At 33.0% G+C, this 22,297-nt stretch overlaps 1 protein-coding gene across 7 annotated transcripts in view; it reads left to right on the top strand.

Moving 5' to 3' along the window:
• Positions 1–22,297, top strand: part of ELP4 (elongator acetyltransferase complex subunit 4) — a 268,725-nt gene that overhangs the window by 133,195 nt on the left and 113,233 nt on the right. For all 7 annotated transcript variants that reach the window (XM_003412300.4, XM_064288328.1, XM_064288331.1 and 4 more), the window contains exons 8-9: positions 6,982–7,090; positions 9,739–9,845. In XM_003412300.4, coding sequence (XP_003412348.1) covers positions 6,982–7,090; positions 9,739–9,845 — 216 coding nt within the window. The remainder of the gene's footprint in view (positions 1–6,981; positions 7,091–9,738; positions 9,846–22,297) is intronic.

Genomic DNA, 22,297 nt, shown 5'->3' with positions numbered 1-22,297 from the left:
TTCTTAACTTGTAAAGACCTTATATTATAAAAAGCAATGTTACACTTGCTTATGCTTATGATGCAATTAAATTACAAGATAAATAATTGGACCTCCTGGTGAAACATTGGATCCTTATAGTTCTGACAGATTAATCTAATGAAAAATAGGGTGCCATGAGTTTGAAAATGGGCAAACACAGAACAGCAGACTGAAGAAGGAACACCTTGCATAATTTATTGGTTATATCTTAAATAATTGAAGAAAAGCGAGTCATTAGTTAAAAATTCAAGCAGGTGAGAACCTTGCCAGCAGAGGGAGTAGTCCTGTCTTCGTCAGGTTCCCATCATTTTCCCACCTGCCTCAGCTTTTTTCCCAGCCAATCTCCCATCTGGACCTGGCTCTGTCAGCCTGTTCCTGATGACAGGCTATAATTTTATACTCAATATGGGATTATTCTAAGCTGATTTTAAACTTTAGTATCTTTAACCTACCACTGCATCACAAACATCAGCTGGATGCTCTGTTTGATATTTGGATATTAGCAATTGTTTTTCTAAGCAGGGTGTGAGCTTTTGGACATTTATGAATTTCATTTTAAGGGTTCAAGTATAAAGTAGTAAGCACCAAATTTCTGATTTAAAAAGTTACCCATAAAACATTTTTAAGTAAAAAACAGAAACAAATTTCTATGTGAATAGTTCCCATGAGACTAAATTATTTATAGTTCATTAAAAATGCCTAAAATTAATCTTGAATAATACACCATTATTCTGCCCAACCTATGGATTACAATATCTTGCTCATATCATTTGTAAGAGTTTTCACAATGTGCAAGATGTTTTTAAAGGTTGTGTAAAATAACATCTACTGATAAGAAAAAGAGATCATGTAAATAGATATTCTGCAGGGTATGTAGTATTTTAGGCGTGTGTAAATGCAAATGGTATTTCTGAAAATTACAACATGTGTTCTAAATAAAAATAAGTCTCGGTTATAAAGAACCAACAGTTTCATTTCAAAATTTAGAATACCAAGTATTCGATCAGATAGAAAACACAAACAAAAGATGTGGCTCTGTTGCTTCTCGTCAAAATTTGGCAACTTAGCAATTTCTTTTGCTCTCGTGGAAGTATATTTACCATTAGCCTTCTTCATGAATGTTTTAAGCATTAGAAAAAATAACTAAAATATATATGTTTTATGATTTCCATACATGAATATTACTAGAAGAGTTTTATGTTATGTGTAGAATTTTTAAAATTTACATAATTCCTCTGTCTTCTAAAATTAGCTGATTGTGACTTAGAATAAAGTTCATTGTTAAATCTGGACAGATTTAATTTAATGCTTTGATTAATTTCTTACAAATATGCATTAGTATAATTGCATCTCATAAAATTACATTCTTTCTTAAACTCAAAATAATTAAGAACAGAATTAATTTCCCCAACTATCAATTTTTTTTTTTAATAAAATAAAAATCTAATCCACAGAAGTAGGTGAAAACTCTGGGCAAGATAAGGAAGGTTTGTAAAAATGTTACAAACTTAGTATAATTTTACTTCACAGCCTTGATTCCTATAGAATGGAGAACTTAATGAGCATGAAAAAACAAATACATCACTAAATGCTTCTAGATAATTTGTATTTTGATCCAATATATAATTTTTGGATTACATTACAAAGGAACGACAGAACTGCAAGTAAGTTCTAGTATGTTCATGTATTTGTGCTTACCATTTTCAAGAAAACGTCATTATAAATTGAGCTGTTACGTGTACCAGACTTGCTTTTTTTGTGGGGATCCCCAACCCATCATCTCACGTATCAGGGTCACACATAAAGTAAGTTAAAATTTTCTTTTAACTTTCCAACATTAACTTAATAACACTTTCATGCTATTGTACTACCAAATGTGATGTTTGTGCTTTCTTGAATAGTGTAAATTTGGAGTTACGCAAAGACTTATTGAGACATTGCATAAATGCTTTATGCCAATTGGTTTTTTCCTTTCAGACCTCTCGCCAGTTAAGCTATTGGCTAATTCCTTCTTAATTCTCTTGTTAAAATCTTTCCTGGAAATATATTTTGTGTTAGTACAAAATTATTGAGATAACTAAATTAGTGATTTTCAGATTATTGAGATAATTAGGTCCAAGAAAGTAAGGAAAAGTCCAGTGTCTGAGGTATCTTGAATTTTTGGTGACTGTAGGTAGGTCTAAACTATTTTTATTAGAAAATAGTGGGAGCTTTATATGGCAGTAGCTTGATTTTTATCCCTTAACTAAGCACATAGTTTGGAATTTATGAGCTTTGAATTGAAAAACCAAAAACCAAACCCACTGCTGTTGAGTCGATTCCAACTCATAGCAACCCTATAGAACACACAACTGCCCCATAGAGTAGCTGGTGGATTCAAACAGCCAACCTTTTGGTTAGCAGCCATAGCACTTAACCACTGCGCCACCAGGGTTTCCTTGAATTGAAAAGGAGCATTAAATTTATATTCCTTTATTTAAAACTCATTTAATGGGTTCAGGGTATCTTAATGAAAATGGTATTACCATTCTGTAAAAGCAAACAGGAAACATTCTATGAAACCAGACAAGGAGCATTCAAAACAACAACTCTGAAGTTTAAAATTGGAGTAGTAAAAGACTGTACAGTTTTATTTGCACCGGCATTTGACATAATTTGAATAGTTAATTAAGAAATTATCCTGTAACAGAAAATTTTAAGGCCCCTTTATGTGCCAGTAGCTTAAAACAATGCTGTTGGAGACTGCCAGCAAACTCTTAAAACTCCTGGACACTGGCTCTCTTCTCTTCTGGCTTCCCTCCTAGTCACGTCTTGGCTGCTATCCAGAACTGACAACTTTCACCCAGGAGTGAAGGGAAATTTGTCTAGAATAAGAAGGATTTTTGAGCTATCCTAGACTTCCACATCCAGGTGGGCAAAGAGGAATATAACAGTATCATTGTACATGCTTGAGTGATGTCACTATGCATGTACTATAACCATTACTCATGACAGTGAATCCTGAATGTCCTTACTTAAAAGATTCCTTATTGGAAACGGCAATGTAACAAATTCAAAATTAATGCAAAAATTATGTTCCGATTTTATGTGTTTAAGTACTTGATACACAAATACCTTTACTGCTCCATTGCCAGCTATGTATACTGAAGACCAAAGAGATTTCGAATCTTGGCTAATAACATAAAAACACTAAGAAACTGTTAAGATGAAAATGTGGAAGTTCCAGTTTCAAGGCCTCTGCTCAAGTCTTTATACTAAAGCTTTCTGAATATTGGGGGTTATATTATGGCAATTTATTGTCCATAGTATATCCCTCCTAAAGTAAATTGTGGTTACTATGCTTTTAAGGTTTTTTTTTCTTTTTTAACTGTTCATTTTAGATTCTTTTAAGTAAATTCACCTACTTTTATCTTTAAGAGCATTGATGGTGATAATGATGATTTAAAACACCTTTTGACAAGAGTGGTTTTAAAATAAGATTAGATCCGTATACTCCTTATGAATCTTGGAGGTACAGAAGTAACTCTGTAACACTTTTATCTTTTTAAACCATATGTACATTTACATGCCAAATATCTTGTATGTTCCTACAAAGAACTGGAAGATTGGATGGGTTTGTAATAAAAAAATAAAGGTTAGCCCAGTTAGAAACTTAGATGTTATTCTTATATAATTTCCACTGCTTTTTCTTCTATAGACATTCTTCAGATATCTGCACAACTTTCATAATTAGCTTGGCTTACCCCATCATATTTAAAAATAAACTATTTACCAAAATCGCTGTGCAGAAAGCAGTACAAGTTACTGTTAAATATAACTTATGGTAGTAGTATGATTAAACATTTGTTCTTATTCTAATACTTCATGTGAGCTTTTAAAATAGAATTTAGTTTGTAATTAATAACTATGCTTTAAGCCTATGGAACTCAGAAATAAATATATTAATGAGTTTCTAGGAAATTTTGAAATCCAGGCTGCATATACCTTTTGTATTCATTAATTCATCAGTTTTCCTCTTCAGAGTGAGTACTTGACTTTTTTTATTATATCCTACAAACCACTTTTAAAATATTTATAGTGTTGCTAAATGTTGTATGCTGTTAAATTTTAAGGTTAAATTAAGGAAGAAACCCCCTTTTTTGAAATAAGTAAATGCACAGTTCTCTGCTTACATACCACTACAATGGAGGAGACTAATCCTATCTTAAGCCTTACAATTGCTATGATTCGGATAACTGAGAAAAATCTAGCTTATATCACAGAAATCCTAAATAATTGAATTTTAACAAAAATTTACTTTTATTATTTTAGATTCAGATATTTAGACACAAAGGCTTAGTTTTCTACTTATAGATAAAAGGAAATCTGACCTTTTTGATTAAGAAATATTGTCAGTAGCCTTTAAAAGTGCTTGTTCATCTGAGGGTCCATGACAGCAGTACTCCTCCCAGTTGAACTTATCGTAAAAATGAAATGATAAGAGTTTGCTGGTTGCTATCCAAGATTCTTCTTAATGGGGAACCACATGGTTATTCCTCATCTCGCACTTGTTCTCACCGTCTACTACCAGCCCAGCCACACCCCGCCCCCACCCTAACATTGTTCAGTACTCAGCACGATGAATCATTTTCAAGTTGACTCATTGTGAACTGTCTCCCAGCTGTTGGAATGTCTGGCAGACATTTTTGTTTGGGTGAAGAATAACTGGCTGAAACCCAACCTGGATGAGTTTGATGTAATGGTCTTTGGCTAAAGAAATATTGGGAGGAACGTGTGTATAGCCTCTGAAGCCCCTGTTATTCCGGGAGTAGGACCATCCCCTGTGGCACAGAATTGAAAGTGAGGAATCAATCTGGATTATTTTCTCACCATTGAATGAAAAATTGCCTTTGAAGAAAAGGGCATATCCAAATTATATTTGTTTTTCTATACTTGGTGCCCACATAAAAACAATTAAGGATAATTCTTTTTACTGGTTCTTTTTAAAAGCACTAATTTAAAGGCTAAAACGTTTATTTTATAACACACACTCCTGCTTATTTCTATGGAGGAGTTTCAAGGGCTGCCTGAGGTATAAGTTAGCCAGTCATGTCAGCACAGTGTTTGGTTACATGGACTACTATATTTCATACTGAGTAAGGTAACATTGACCAGTCCTTTTTTTTTATTCTTCTACATTCCTTTGTAAAAGGATTTAATAGATAATGTCAATAAGCTCAGAGGTCAATCAGGTATTCAGAAAGTGAATATATTTTATTATATTTGAGCTTTTCTCATAACAGGGTAGCATCAGACTGATAAATTATTTAACTGTTTTACATTTCCCATCTTTTAAAAAAAAAAAAAAATTTTTAAACGGGTAAACATTACCAAGTATGAAAATGGGAGTTTCAAAAATACATTTTATAAACAATAGTTTTTTCAACTTATCAAGATCTTCTGAGAAAAAAAACTTAAGAGCAAAAATTTTTCTGTTAATAGTATATATGTAGTACAATATAGTGTGTGTGTGTATATATATATGTATATAAAACCCGTAACCCATTAACCCTTTGCCATCGAGTCAATTCAAACTCATAGTGACCCTAAAATGCCCCATAGGGTTTCCAAGGTTGTAACTCTTCCCGGAAGCAGAGTTCCACATCTTTCTTCTGCAGAGTGGCTGGTGGATTTGAACTGCTGAACTTCAGGTTAATTTTCTTACCTACCACCCTGTTAGAGGCTAAAGGGAATACTGATTTTCCATTAAATACAATAATTCTTTTTAAAAAAACTACGAGGAAGGCCATACTTTCTTATCTGATAGAGACTAGAGGAGCCCCCAAGACTAAGGCCCTAAGACACCTTTCTAACATGGAACTGAAGCCATTCCCGGAGACCACCTTTCAGCCAAACAATAGACAGGCCTACAATATAAACAACACCTGAGCAGAACAAGCTCCTTAGAACAGTTATATGAGACCAAAACCAAAATCTGCCCAAAAGTAGAGACAAGAAGGCAGGAAGGGGTAGGAAAACTGGACAAAAGGTAATCGGGAACCCAGGGTGGAAATGAGGAGAGTGCTGACACACTGAGGGAACTGTGGCCTTTGTCTTGGAGCATTCTGTGTACAAATTCTTAAATGTTAACGTTTACCTAAAGCATAATAAACTATTAAAAAAAAAGAAGCTACAGGGTATTTGTTGCTTTTATAAACATGAAATTCTGGACATTTTAGAAGTTTTGCTGCTTAATAACTAGACATACTGTATTTGGAAGCATATTAACATATTATTTTTATATGGCAAAATGTGGTTGCATATTTTTAAGATGCATGATTTAGCAGTATTTTGGTACATTTCAGGTTGTCTTGGGAAGGAAAGAGTAGGCTACTGATCTAGTACTAGTCGTCCATCACCTTTTCTTTACCTTTATTGTTATCCCAAAGCCAAATGGTAGTATCTGGAAAAAGAGAACAGAAGACTCTGGAACTAACCATGCTGTAGCCTCTTAGCCAGACCCTTCAATGTTTCTACTATGATATGGAGACCTCAGTTGTTTTAAGACTGGGACCTGGTCCCAGCTGACAGGCAACTGTGGGACCCTTGCATTATGCTTTGTGCTGTACTGTCTATTGCTTCTGATTCTCCAATGGGCAATTGGTGAAGTAATTTGAAGAATAATAATATATGAGGATAAAAGTAGCCTTGCACCTTAAGACAAGAGAAAAATAATTTATATTTTCTAACAGAACTAAGCTATGTCCCCTTAGTTCTTTAAGTTAGAATAGCATACATAGATGGGCTGGGATTTTCAATTAAGGGCATGTTTTCGGCCTGTGATTAGCTTTAACTTTTAAGTTATTTCTCTGTGTTAATAGTCTATTTCCACTACAATTTCTCAATGAGATAGCCTAGTGGCACTGTATAGATATTATATTTTTTAACATTACATGAATGTTTTATTTCCTTGTTTTGCAGAATAAAGCAGTTATTGCTCGTGTTACAAATTTGTCAGATACAGTAGTTGGACTGGAATCATTTATTGGTTCTGAGAAAGAAACCAACCCTTTATATAAGGATTATCATGGTAAGCATCACATTTATAATGAGAAGAGTGTGTCCTGGCTGCTTCTAGGGTGCCTGGACTGTCAGTCAGAATATCTACTGTAAAGTAGATTGAATTTTATTTTACAATATGCCTGTGAAATGTTTTCCATTCCTAGCCAATATTGAGGTAAGTAGCTTGTCCCAAACTACATTAAACTACAGAGGAAGTATGATAACTGCTTGAAAGGAGGTAAGTCCTAGTACTAAGCCATGGCTTAGTCAAATGTACATTTTGTTAGCCCAGTGGCCCAAAGTTGCTATGAAAGCAGTAGTATTTATTGGCCATGTTTGAAGTAAATATCATGTTATTTCTAATAATAACAGTTTTGTATTGCAGCTTATATTTTACAAAGCTTAGCCATTTAAATAAAATACATAGTATCGTGTTTTAAAATTCCTACATATGGGAAAAAAATATTTTCTGTTTACTCATATTGTTGTTAGTTTGAGTTTCGAAAAACTTTTAAATATTGCCACCTTGGTGTAAACACAGGTCAATTAATCAGACTTTCTACTTACATTTTTTGAAGCTTTTAATAATATTTTAGTCATTTGGTTGATTTTGAGATTTTTTTTAATAAAAGTTCTTACATAGAACTATTTGAATAGAAAAAAGTTAGTATTATGCATATCTTAGGTCTAATTTGAATGTAGAATATAATGAACAATAGGTTTCTACCTTGTCTAGAGTGATATTCTGTGTGTACATGTATTATTGCTACTATTATTGTGAAATTACAGTACTTCCATGGAAAGCTCTGAAGACTGAACAGCTTGTTTGAGGCTTGCTACAAGACTATGAAAGACTGGCAATTTTTTGTTATTATTGGTTTATATACTAGAAAGTATTAAAGATAATAAGATACTTACGTTATAAATTCAGCCACTGCTTTGAAGAGTCAGCATAAAATCTTTAAAAAATAATAAAACCAGTATGATCTAATAATTATTTTTTTAAGATTAGAGAATATAAAATGTGAACAAAAACCATTGTAAAAATAATTTGCCTCATGATGATTTACTTACATAAGTGTACATATGGTATATGCCCAAGTTAAGATTATATATGACATTTAATACATCATTTTTATTATGATACAAAGAAATCTACTAAGAATAAGGTATTTCTTTAATTTATTATTTCTTTTCAAATAATTCAAATTAAATATTACCTTAATAAATGATATATATTATCATTTGCAAGTATTATGAGCTTAGGAATTTAGGAAAATTATATTCTAAAATAATGTTATTTTGATTAAAGCATTTCAAGGGTTGAAAGGCTATGAGGATTCTTTGTGCTTAAATCTCTGAATTGAAAAACTATTCCCCACAGGTTAATGAGTGGTTCTGATGACTAGACTAGTAAAGTTTCTGTTAATAAGAAGGATCCATGAAATCATTCATTCATTCTGTAGGGCTTCTTGATTTAATAGCTAGATAACGAGCATATATAAGGTTAAAATGAGAAATGTACAAATAAAAATATGGTATGTTTATTTCTAATAAACATTTTATGAAATAGCTCTATATGAAATATTTTTAATTTGTAGCTAAAAACTGTCTTCTTTCATAGTATATTTGAATTTTTTTAAGTTCAAAAATTTAAGTCAGATCTTTAAATAAATTATTTTCGAAGGGACCATTTCTAAAGTTACTCACCTGGAGGCCTACCGTTTTAAGCTAAAATGAAAAAATCATTCATTACTGAGCATTGAAACACACACACAAAACCGGGTACTAGAGAAACTGTTCTGTAAATAAAATTTATCTAATTTATTTAAATCTGGATTTTGCCTTTTTCCTCATGTTTAGGCATCAGTGTCTTCAAAATGGTGATTTTTAAATATGGGCTGAGTCAGTCAGAGAGAAGCATTGAAGAACTTGCACATCTTCATCTGTGGCAAATGACCCCTAGTTTAGTCAGAAACTACTTTAGGCTGCACAAAAACCACCCAGTCGCCTTGTCAGAAAAAATTAGCAAGTGTTTCTACTGACAAGAGACCAAAGCTCGTGGTTTGCCTAGCACTGTGGCAAACTTCTAACAGCTACATAAAGGTCTAGCCTGCCACAGAAATGAGTGTCTCGGATGGCATAGGGGGTAATCCTAAAGTGTGCTCTGAAATGTAGTTTTCTTCAATGGTTTGTTCAAGTCATTAATAAGGTACAAAATGAAATACTTTACATTAGTGCTTCACTGGTTATCAGTAACCCGTAAGTCTTGTTTTGCTGGCTGCTTACTGGTGCATTTAATAAAATAAAGATCACTCAGTGGTGCCGTGGGCAGCATGCAAGGTGATAGCCATATTTGCTTACTGTAAATACAAGAGAAAATCACACACAAACCGGCTGTAGTTTTGACAAGTATTAAGATCCCTCTTTACATCTGTACTTCTCTACCAAAGTGCAATTAGTTTTCCTCACACAAGGATTTCTGTTTATCTTATTCTGCTTGATTACTTGAGTATAATCACACCATTTGCTTCACTGCTCCTGGTAGTAAGCTCCAGTTTTAAAAGGGGAGGATGCTTGTGTGTAAATTTACAGAATTCTGCTGTAAGACTCTTTAATTTATGCATCTGATGACAGCGTTTTTTGTTTTTTTCCTTTTAATTTCCTCCACACAAGGTTTGATTCATATTCGGCAGATTCCTCGGCTTAATAACTTGACTTGTGATGTATCAGATGTGAAAGACTTAGGCTTCAAATTAAAAAGGAAGCAATTCACCATTGAGGTAAGAGAGAACTCTTAAGTTTTCTTTCACATTCTTGAGGTAAATAGTATCTTCTTTTTTTAACTTTAATGAAATTCTTAAAACATGTTTCATGCTAATCATTTTTAAGTTCTTATGGTGTAACGGAATGCTGTTTTTTAGACTTTTTTTTATTTTAATGGTATATCATTAGAGTACAGCAAAAATACTCTTGTTTTTTATTAAAAGTAAGCTCCAAACTTACATAATAACTATGATATACAGATTTCTAAGGCTTTCAAAAGCATATTTAATTAAATGTTAATGAGCTGTGCTTCATTGTGTGTGGAATGTGTATGCTACCCACAATTGTGCGTGGCTGAGAAAAGAGGATCCTTATCTATATTCTAAAAGCATTTCTCCTTACTGTTGATGAAACCACCTTTAACTTTCTGTGTTGAATTAAACAAAGTATAATTTACACTAATATCTTTAAGTCAATTTCTACAAAATTTAAAGTCTTTTTTGTGACCTTTATGTAAGCAATAGTGACAGAGTAGTAGTACAAAAGATTTATTTCAACTTAATCTTGCTAAAGACCAAATGAACATGGCACTATTAAGCAATTAGAGTTGATGTATTTATTAACGAAGTAAATGCTCAGAGAGAGATGGCTTTTGGGTGATGTGATAGTTATCAGTATAGCCTGTGCAATTTTTTTTAACAAAGACATAAAACAGCCAAGCAGCCTTGACAAACCATTTTGTTTAATCTCTTTTCAAATGAAAAGCTCTTAAGCAGGCCACTTGTCTTAACGGCTTGAAACCATAAAAAGAGAGAATTGCCACCAATAAATTAGCATATTTTTAACTTCATCACCAAATGATGGTCAATGTGGCTTGGCACTGCTTTGGTGTTTGGGACTTCACCCTTAAGTGACCACTTTGGCCCTTTTTTGACCCTCTGCCCTCTTTAGCTGGCCACTTGATAAGGTAACTTAATGGTTCTCTCTCTTTTTCTCTTTTCCTTCCCATTTGCAAGTAGCACCAACCTATAAATCATTGTAAGGGCCCTATCCAGTGACAAATTAATGTGCCCTCCTCCTAATTAATGGTCATCAATGTCCTTAATTATCTAATCCTATTGAGAGCAGTTAATAGTTAATCAGGCAGCCAGTTCTTCAAGCAGGTCATCTCTGCATGAGTGTTAAAAGTTTCTCTTCTGGGGATACTCCCTTTAAAAGCCACTTAAAGCCGAAAGAACAAGTGTAGAAATAGTGATTCTTGAGCTAATTTGCTTTAGTTCTCAAAAGAAACCATTGAATTGGAACCCAACACTGTAATTATTCAAACATAATTTTACTTCTTCTGACAGAACATTGAGTATTTTACCATAATATTGCTAAAAATCTTTAGAGGGATAAAGTTATTCTTGTTTAATGTTCCGAGGAAGAAATGTCTCACCATTTTCTTTGAAATTGAATTTATATTTTTAATGAATGATATAGGGTGTTCTTGTTTTTTCCCATGTGGCATCTTTTTCCCAAGATTATAATTCTGGCAACAAGGTCTAAGGATATCTTTTCTATTCCATAAAAACTAAGCAAAGAGATTCCCCAATTAAAAGTTAATTAAAAGTTACATATATATATATATATGACCTAAAGAAGAAAGTAGTGTGAGTCATATTTATAATGTCTCTCTCTCTCTCTCTCTCTCTGGAGTTGAGGGAAGAAATAAAGGACTTACATAATGTCAAGTGGGACCTCCTTTAATTAACTTCAGGTTCTAATAGTGGCTACACTTTACCACTGGAGCTGATGAAAGATGTTTTATTAACCGCACAGGTTTCTGTTCCATTTTCTCCATTCTTCCTCCCACTGTGTTAAACTAAGAGAACCCTTATAACTGGTCACCCTGTGGTTTAGAAGCAATATTTGAAAACAAAACACAAGTAGACAGTTTTTTTTTTTAAGTTAATATTCAATAGAATCTATCTAAACATTATATTACCTTTACCTTTTTGGCTTATAACCTAATCAATGGAGTTGTTTTGTTTTAAATAGAAACATAGGTAAAACATAGTCTAAATAACTTATTTGCTTATGCCATAATATTCAATTCGGAGATTTCAAAAAAATATAATGTAAGGGATCAAACAAGCCTAATAGAAGTGCATATAGGTGTGATTATAAAGGAATGAAATGTGGTTCACCTAAGGTTAAATGTTTTAAATATAACATTATAAAATGTGTGTTCAGACAGATACCAAGTCTTTGGTGATAAAATATAGAAACTGAAACAAGAGTAGAAATGACCTGAAAATGATTAGCTCAAAGATGCTGTTATTGAGGGCTGGGAGGTGGGGGTGGCGGGGAGCGGAAATCGTCTATCAAGTGCCAATGTTTTAATATGCACAGCAAAGAAATGTTTTTAAAATTGGTCTGATATTTTTAAAAAACAAAATAATACCTTGTACTAGCCTGTAAAGTCTGAGGCTATAATATGTCAGGCAGTAAATGAGTCTTGCTTTCAGAAGAGAAAAGTAGTTCAGAAGGTAAAGCAGAAATAACTTTTCTGATTCCGTGCTGGTAGATTTGTTACACATTGGAATGTACTCTCGGTCACATGGTCTGGAAAGGGGGCATGGTTGGATTCAAGGGGCAGTGTGAAATGTGGCATGGCATCTTTGGTTTCCGTACTTCTCTACATTGATTTTCAACAGCCTTCCCACTTTTTTAATAGGAAGCAGAAGCATAACTATATGTTTATTGTATCTAGAGGTAGAGAGGAGGGGGAGGGATGGCTAACTTGCCTGTCACTCACAGTTATGTCACTAAATTAAAATAATGGAAGCATGAATGTCTGGCATTGGAGCATTAAGTCCTAACATAGACTGTGTATAGTCCAATATACCTTTTCCAATAACGATGCCCCCCACAAACATTGGTTGATACTTCAAGTATTTTTCATTCCCACTTTTAACGCAGTTAACAAAATAAATCAAAGTTGAACATAGATATCTGGTATATGGATGAAACCGATTATCAAAAGTAAACCCAAATTAAATTTTAACAACAAATTTAATTTTCTACATGTTTACATTTTAACATATTCATTATGTTACTATCCACATATTTACGCTTTGATTCCTAAGTGATGTAGACATACAGTACTGTCACATAGGTTTCACAGAGCCTCCAGAAGTTGGTTTAATACTTAACTATATACTCTCTATATTTCATACGTCACACTGAGCCTATCAAAAGTGCAAACCACCTTAAGGGGAGCACAGTTTTGAAGCTCTGTCTAATCCTATTTCTTCCCACTTTGGAATCTTAATTAGAAGAGATAAGAAAAAAAAAATCATTTAACTAAATTATTGTCTTGAATCTGTAGCAAAGGTATAATCCGCAATTGGGCCAATTAGTGAACCCCATAGTTAGCTATGCTGCTGCGAACAATTTGATTAGATCTGACACCATCCTAGTTCCCACTGTTGTTTTGCCAGGTATGATGGTCAGACTTCAAAGAGCTTGAGGCATCAGCAGGGCAAGGTTTGGAGGCCAGCTTAGGTCCGGTTGTTAATCTCTCTGCTAAAACCACAGCAGCTCTCACACAAAACAAGCTTACACGACACAATCATGCGGTATTAAAGTTAGGGTTGAGTCATGCCAATTTGCCTTTGATTTTTTGATGATTGACCAAAGATGGCTACATGACTAGACACATGCTAAAAGTGTACTGATTAGGTAAATTCCCAAAATATTTGAAGTATTTTTTAACTTCCTATATAAATGTTATGAAAGCTAATTCCCTTTGATCAAATTTCCTGAAGTAATAGTACCATTGGGGAAGAAACAAGTATTTCTTGCTAGCATCCTGAATCTCAAACTTTTCACTTGCACATCTACATTAAAATTTGACTTTACATTAATAATTCCTTAAGGAAATTGTTTCTAAGTGGCAAGCTTAAAAATCTATGAAGCACATTGAAAGAAAAATTTTTTTTTACCAAGTCATTTATGTTCACTGACAGTTTTTCTGAAATTTCTTTATAATTTTCTGCTTAAATGTTGAGTAAAGTACCCTTCCAGGATGTGATTGCATAAGTGTTCTTTTCTCTGCATTCTGATTTGTTGAAATATTGCAGTAATAGTGACATGTTTCCATTCTGAGAAGAGCCTGAGGGCGCTTTAGTATTATTCACAATGATTGAAACTGCCATCTTGCTGACTTTCCCTTAGGCAGTGAAAGCCCTGTTTGCTTTTATGTTCATTTCACATGCTTCCTGTGAGTTTGACTGGCAGGACATCATTGCTTCATTTAAAAAGGAAGAATAGATTCATGTTTGGCTATTATATATCTTAAAGTTTCTGTGTGGTCATCAACACCTAGGATAATAAACTTATAACTAGTTACATTGAATGAATTCTTTTTCTTTGAGAAATATTTTTAAAATATCTTACAGTACCTTGCCTGAACAATTATTTGTAGAAAATTTTTCATTTTATATATTGAATATAGTGTCTAATATTTCACATTGCACTATATACTAATTCATAGCTATATTTGACTCAGGAAATTTAAGCAAAGTATCTATTTGAGGCAGTGAAATGATTGCACAAAACAAAAGTCAGATATTTAGAATCTTGCTAAATGGTCTTTAGTCCACAGGTCTCTCAAAAGGACTCTGTGGTACTTGTAGCGCAGTATTCTCACCTTTGAGAGCAGGGTGATACAGACTCAACATTGTCTGAAGATACAGAGAGAAAGATCTCTTCTACTCTTTCCTAGATTTACAAACACAAATACTCACAGATCTGTTCTGTGGTGTGGCTCCAGGAGAATGATATTGCAGTGTTGAAGAATTTTCTTAAAGTCTTTGTACAACTGTCACGGTACCGGTACTCCTAGTTCCATTTGTTACTGGTACTCCCAGTATTCCATATTCCCGGAAACACTTTCTCCCACAATGTGTTACATATTGTGTAAAAGGAAGACATAAAAAAGAAAACACAAAATGATGGCAAATCACTGCTGTCCCATATCATCACCTAAATGCATCTTAAGGTCCTGGAAAGTAAGAACATTTATTTTACTAGTGTACCCTCCAGGATGCCTGGAAGAGTAATTAATGCACAGTAGAGCTTAATAAATATGGTGTCCATGAACTCTGTGATATAGGTAGCTTTAGGGATTCTTTTGTACTTAAAATGCACCACGTTTAGTCCTGCCTCAACACCTTTGCAAAGCGAATGTCCAGAATGTTCATCCCTCTGATCCTCTCATGGTTTTTTTCTTGTCATTTGTATCACAGTTTAAATATACCAAAATCCTTCTTAGAGAGGTCTCTTCTAACTAGCCCATCTAGAGTCTTCACCCAGCAACCCACTATTACATATCCTATATTAATTCTCAGTGCAGCATTTATATATATGGGGGGGTGTGTGTGTGTATATATATATAAAATAAGTACAGTGTAGCATATGTATAATATATGTTAATTGGTTTGTTGTTTATTTCCCTAACCTCAGCACTAGAATCTAAGCTCCACAAGACAAGGGTATGTCTTGTTTGCAGCTAAATTCTGAGTATATGTAGTAGGTGCTCCATAAAACCAAAAACCAAACCCACTGCCATCGAGTCAATTCCGACTCATAGCAACCCTATAGGACAGAGTAGAACTGCCTGATAGAGTTTCCAAGGAGCACCTGGCGGATTCAAACTGCCGACCTCTTGGTTAACAGCCGTAGCACTTAACCACTAGCCACCAGGGTTTCCGTATAGTACTTGTTAAATCGTTAAACTACTTATTTAGAAAGTAACTCATGTCTGTTTATTTAAAGTTTATTTAAAACTTTATATTAAAGTTTATTTAAAAATATTTATTGGGTGTCTTGTTTGTTCCAGGCATTGTGTTGGTTGCCTTAATATATATTACCATTTTTAATTCTTACTTGATCCTCACAGGAAGCCTTGCCATAGGCATATTACACACATTTTAATGTAAGGAAACATAAGGAGCTACATAACCTTTCCAAAGTCAAGTTGGTTCCAACCCCCAGTACAACAGAATGAAACACCGCTCAGTCCTCTACCATCCTCACGATCATTGCTAGGTTTAAGCCCATTGTTGTAGCCACTGTCTCAATCCATCACGTTGAGGGTCTTCCTCTTTTTCACTGAGCACAGCTGTGTTAAAGCCAGTATTCAATCCAGATCTTCTGAATCCATGTACAGAACTGCACTGCAATGTTGACAAATTCAGGAGTTCTGTTCATTATTATTAATTAAAAAAAAATTAACAAATAGTAATAATAATAATTATGAGTGTTTAACATGGGACTATTGCAAGTGCTTTATAGGTATATCTCCTAGATATCAGGACGACCATGTACTATTATTACCCACATTTTAAAATGAGAAAACTTACACTTTAGAGATCGAACAATTTAATTGCCAAAATCATAGAGCCAATAACTGACAGAAATTACACTTAAATTCAAGTCTATTTTATTCCAAAACCTGTGTCCTTACCAGTAATTCCTGCCACCTCCCAATCTGTACTGCTATCTCATCTTTAGTCCATAAGCCAAAAAGCCTCTGCCCTGAAGGATTCTACATGAAGGAATAGATAACAAATCTCAAATATATATATATATATATATATATATATATATATATATAAACCTTTTAACATTCAAGGTAAAAATTTTCTGTCCTAAGCAAGCATTTCTACTGTATTTTTATAAAATACACTATAAAAGAAATTTAGATTGGATTAATCATAGCTTCTCCCTCATATATAACATGTTGCTAATATATATATATATATGAATATGTTACAGCAACAAGATTGTTCTTTACCTTATTTTTTACTAATTTGTAAACTTTTTGATATAAAGTAGGTATTTTACTGTAGAAGAAAATTAATTTGCAAAAAATAGAAAGCCATTCCCTAAAACACTCTTCATTTCTATGGGATTTCTATACCTTAGCTCCATACAGGAAAGAAATATACTGTACAAAGAAATGTGATTCCTTTGTTCCAGTCAACTATTTGGATATGGTTCAAAAGTATCCCAGATTTGATTACAGTGTATTATTATTGTATACCCTTACATTCTATATTCATGTACTTTTGCAAATGCTAATTAATATGATCATAGCTAGCTATCATATTATTTATATTTTTCTAAATTGTTTTACATCTATTATCTGTTGAGTGTCAGAAATTATCCTGTGAGATAATTAAGATGTATACAAATTACATGATTCAATTTTTTTGAATTTCTCATTTTTGCCTCCCCTTTTATCATAACTGGTTTTATTAGTGGTTTGATTCATCCATATTAAAAGCAATTTTTTTCTTTTGTATATATTTGATATGTTGGAAGCTTTTTTGAATACCATTTTTAATTAAATTTAAGCAGTAAATACTATTATGATTGTAAAATATTTTGCTTTTTATTGATTAATATTACTAAAAATAATATTAGTCATAAAGTTTAGCAATGAGAAATTGTGTTCTTTGTTAAAGAAATATGAGAATAAATGTTACTTATTAGTATTGAAAAGGTAGAATTTGGGAACCATAATAAATAATTAGAGGAAACACAGGTGTAAGAGAAATGCCTTTAAACATAAAAATATATATACAGCAGTTCTCTTATTTTAATTTAAAAAATTTAAGCAAAAATTAAAATCTGGTAAAGTTATTACTGTCATAACTCCATGCCACAGTGGACATATCATAGAGTAGCCAGTTCAGGTTCTTTTTATCTGTTACAGTGAAGTTCACTGAACTGTTTTGTCAGGTGCTGTCAAGTCAGCCCACCACTGTTGTAGAGAATCAAACTAAATCATTTTGGCGTGAGCCTTCAAGACGTGAGATACCCAATATGAAGGATTTAGTAACACTGAGTATTTGGTTTCAGTTTTTTGTAAGACTGTCAAAAATATGTTGCACTCATTCAGAAATTTCCGATTAAATCAGTTGAAATATATGACCCTATATTGAAAATTTGTTCTAAATATCATTGCTTAATATAAACAAACCTTGGAATGTATTTAGACGTGTGTTTTTTAGGTATATGAATCTTCAGTGAACATTCAAATTTCACAAGAACATTTGGAATAATAAAACTTCAAATTGTGTAGTCATTCACAAAAAGAGAGGAGAGGTGTCTTTTACTAAAATTAAACTTTTCAGTTATGAAATTAAGCCAGTGTCAAGTTGGAAATAGTTATGTTTCCAAAAACTATTAAAACACAAGTTGTATTTGATTAGATTTTTAAGTCCTTGATTAATGAATTGTTTATAAATGTTCTAAATGTTTAATTCTTATGTGAATGAAAAAATAAAGCTTGTCTTTCCACTCAATAGTTATTTAAAAGGCATTATTAAAACGTCACTTAATAAAATGTCCCAAACTTTACGTATTTTGATACAGGGTTTTTTTTTTTTATGTTTCTGCCATTTCTACTCAATAACCTGAGAAATGCTTTACAAGCTTCTACTGTAGCTATGGTGTAGCATTGAAAAAGCTGGTAACAAAAAGCCTGGTGCAATTAAAGGTCACTTGTACATATTGTAATGGGCTACTCATTTACAAGATCTTTGTTAAGGGTCAGTGCTGTAGCATGAAATGGATTGCCCTTGTTGAGCCTGTAATAAAATGGGTCAACTTATCTTGTATCCAGTGGGCAAAGGAAAAGGCTAACACAAAACTAGTTTATTAATATTTTAATCAAATTGCTAAAATGTTGAACAAAACCAAATGCACAGTGCTATATTCTTGACATGAATACATGAATAGTTTTTTATTAGAATATATAATTGCAGCTCTTAGAAGAAAACTTCTTATACATATACATATTTTTTTTTAATATATGGATCATATGTTGGTATAGAAAAACAGCACAATGATAATGTTCAGATGTCCTTTAACCACAAACCTACCATGTATCAAAATGGCTGAGATTTATATAGCCTATTTTTTCTGAATTAAAGCTCAAAACTTGTTAGCTAGGGATAGATATGAAAAAGGAATCAAACTAGATAGTGACTTATTTTAATTGTCTTTTACCAACCTTTCCAATACTGTTAGGAAAAATATGGTGGTCCAGATAAAGTACGAGTGATGATCTGTACTAAATGAACTCGCTTACCTGATTTTCCAATAAATTAACACTCTAGAATAAAAATAAAACTAATGATGAACAGAAAGTATTTGTACCTCATAATAAAGTTAATGCATTCAGATTTTACATGTTACATGTATATTTACGAAGTGTAAGTCATTTTTTATTCTCAAAAAAATCAAATTGTAAAAATATAATAATGAAATGAATTTATCTATTGCTTCTTAAATTCTTCCCTCTGCATTTGGGTATTCAGACATACAACAACCACATATCTCTAATTTTTTTTTGCTGGCTATATACTATTAAAAATGAATAAAATTAAATTCTTAATCAACATGCCTAAATCAAACATGCCTAACATGCCTAAATTAAATCTTGTAGGTTGGGCAAAAAGTAATTTAACAATGGATTTGAATCAAGAATTGAACAAATTTTCCTTTAAGAATTGTCAAGAATCATCAATTTTCCTTTCAAAACCTGTAGGGCTGATTGGCCTACTCAAAAATACTAAGTTCAATATTATTAATTAATAATTCAAAAAATATTAAGGTCGATCATGTAGTAAGTGAGCAAAAATAATTCTAATCTAAGTCGTCTTCTCTGCTTGTTACCTAGCTTTTGAACATCCAGTCTGTACTGCTTTGTTTGTTTTTGCTGCCATACTTTTTTAGAGCAGTAAAAACATTGTGCATTTCTTAGGTTTCTTTTATGAGGGATCGAAGCTTTGGGAAAATGTGGTTCATGTGGAGTCATGAAGTCCTTAAATTTATATCTTTCTTACTCATCATTATATCCTCATTACCTACATGATCATGTAGTAGGTTACCCAACAGGTATTGAATGACAGAATGAATGTCCTCTTGAAGCTTTTCAAAACATACTAGAGGGTATGACTATGAAATTGCACCATTTCACACTGTAGGGAATTGTCTGAAAGTGCTAATTCAGTTTCCATAGATGCTTAATGTACATCCAAGGTTTTGCGTTAGTAGAATAGCCTTCAACAAACATCAACTAATAATATAATGAACTATTATTTCTGAAGTAAAATTAGAACTGTACTTCTCAAAAATACCAGATAAGAAATGAGGAAAGAGACCATTTTTAGTTAACACGGAAGTTATTGATATACTATCTGAATCATTATTTAATTTTATTGCCATTTGAAAATTATATTGAATGATTCATCTTAAAGATTGGATAATAAATTTTCCAAAATTCTTAAATTTCAATAAGGATTTGCCAATCTGATTCCTTAAGTGAACTGTTAGATTCAGACTAGGTTTATAAAAGTCCTCAAGAGCAGACAGAAATCAATCGTAATTGCTTGGTTTAAAGTACCTTTTAACCCCTGTTGACCCAGCAGTTATCTTTTAACATGCCTGATCTTTCACGGGCAGTAGAGCTGATTTTATTACCTATATGTTTTCTGGCTTTTGACAGAAAAATATTATAAAAGGTGTGTGAGTTATTAATGAAATAATTATTTACAATGAAATTTGAATACAAGATTTTAGATTTTTTACAATTCAGATTTAAATACACATTAACAGTAAAACAACTAATGTCACATCTCTACTAACAGAATCTAAAAAGAAAATCGGTTGCCACTGACTCGATTCCGAGTCATAGCGACCCTATAGGACAGAGTAGAACTGCCCCATAGAGTTTCCAAGGAGCGCCTGGTGGATTCGAACTGCCAACCTTTTGGTTAGCAGCAGTAGCACTTAACCGCTATGCCACCAGAGTTTCCATAACAGAATCTACAACTATCATTATCGAAAAAACATCCCATTGACTTCCTTGTGCGCATGGAGCTGACAAATTGTAGTCTTGTTCTTTGTGTTGGTTTCTTATGAATTTCCTCCTGGGAAACAATTCCAGTCAAGATAGAAATTCATATAAGGAAAATTCTACTCAGGGGAGAGCTCTGTAGTGCACAATTCATAACTGGATGCATCTCCTTCACATGGCCCAGTTGACTTAATGTGAAATTTGGTCAAGAAACCAAAAGTGTACATAAAAAGATGTTTTTGGAAATGTGATCTTTTCTTTTGGTGTACAAGAAAAGATGTTTTGGAAATGTGACCTAGTCTTCATAGTACCATAAATATGTGTCATTGCTTTGGCATTTAATTAATATTTCCATCCTTTTTTTGGAAAGATCCTTATTTTTTGGTCCATGTAAAATAGGGTAAGTGGAGGACAAAATTAAACCAACTCTGCTAGTAATAAGGAGCCCTGATGGTACAGTGGTTAAGCACTCAGCTGCTAACTGAAAGGTCGGTGATTCAAACCCACCAGCTGCTTCCACAAGATAAAGATGTGGCAGTTTGCTTCCGTAAAGATTACAGCCTTGGAAACCCTATAGGGCTAGTCTACTCTGTCCTGTAAGGTCATTTTGAGTTGGAATTGAGTGGACGGTAGTAGGTTTTTTTGGTTTTGTGTGTTTGTTTTTTCTGGTATGCTGCTAATACTTTAAACCATCAGATCAGCAAACTATGACCCATGGGCCTGAAATCCAGCCTTGCTGTTTTTATAAATAAAGTTTTATTGGAACAGAGCTGGGCCTATTTTTTATGTATTATCTATGGCTGTTTTCACACTACATGCCTAAGTTGAGATCTTATGGACCACAAAGTCAAAATTATGTACTGTGGTACTTTACGGAAAAAGGCTGCTGTACAGATAAAACTCCTAACCTACGAAGGCCACACAATTTAAAGACAGTTTATTGAGAAAATTGTCAGTTTGGGGATATGATTTATAGTCTTTAATTTTTTGAGTAACATGAATAACAATCATTGGATATGCCATTTGCACTTTTACAGTTAATGCAGGCATGTCTTTTTGAGAAAATTCCTAGATTTCATAAAATGTTGAAATTGGAAGGAGGGTTAAAGTTCTTTAAAGCCGGCTTTTTAATTTATTGTTTGTACATATTATCTCATCAAGTCACTCTTTAATCATGAGGAAACTACCTTCTTAGAGACATCCCATTTCAGAGTCTACCAGCAAGAGTTATTAGAAAATTCTTTCAGGTGCTAAAGCAATATCTATCTATCTGTACTCCCCACCCATTAGTACTAATTCTGCTTTCTATAAGTCACACATAATTTCCTATTTTCTATATAGTATTACTGGATTCATAATAGGAAACCCTGGTGATGTAGTGGTTAACAGCTATAGCTGTGAATCAAAAGGTCAGCAGTTCGAATCCACCAGGCTCTCCTTGGAAACTCTTCAGGGCACTTCTACTGTATCCTACAGGGTCGCTGTGAGTCAGAATGAACTCAAAAGCAATGGGTTTTATGTTTTTTTTTTTTTTTGGATTCATAATGAATG

Source organism: Loxodonta africana, chromosome 7 (genome assembly GCF_030014295.1).
Source record: "Loxodonta africana isolate mLoxAfr1 chromosome 7, mLoxAfr1.hap2, whole genome shotgun sequence".
NCBI classification, from domain to species: Eukaryota; Metazoa; Chordata; class Mammalia; order Proboscidea; family Elephantidae; genus Loxodonta; species Loxodonta africana.
This window is presented reverse-complemented; position numbering and strand designations above follow the sequence as displayed.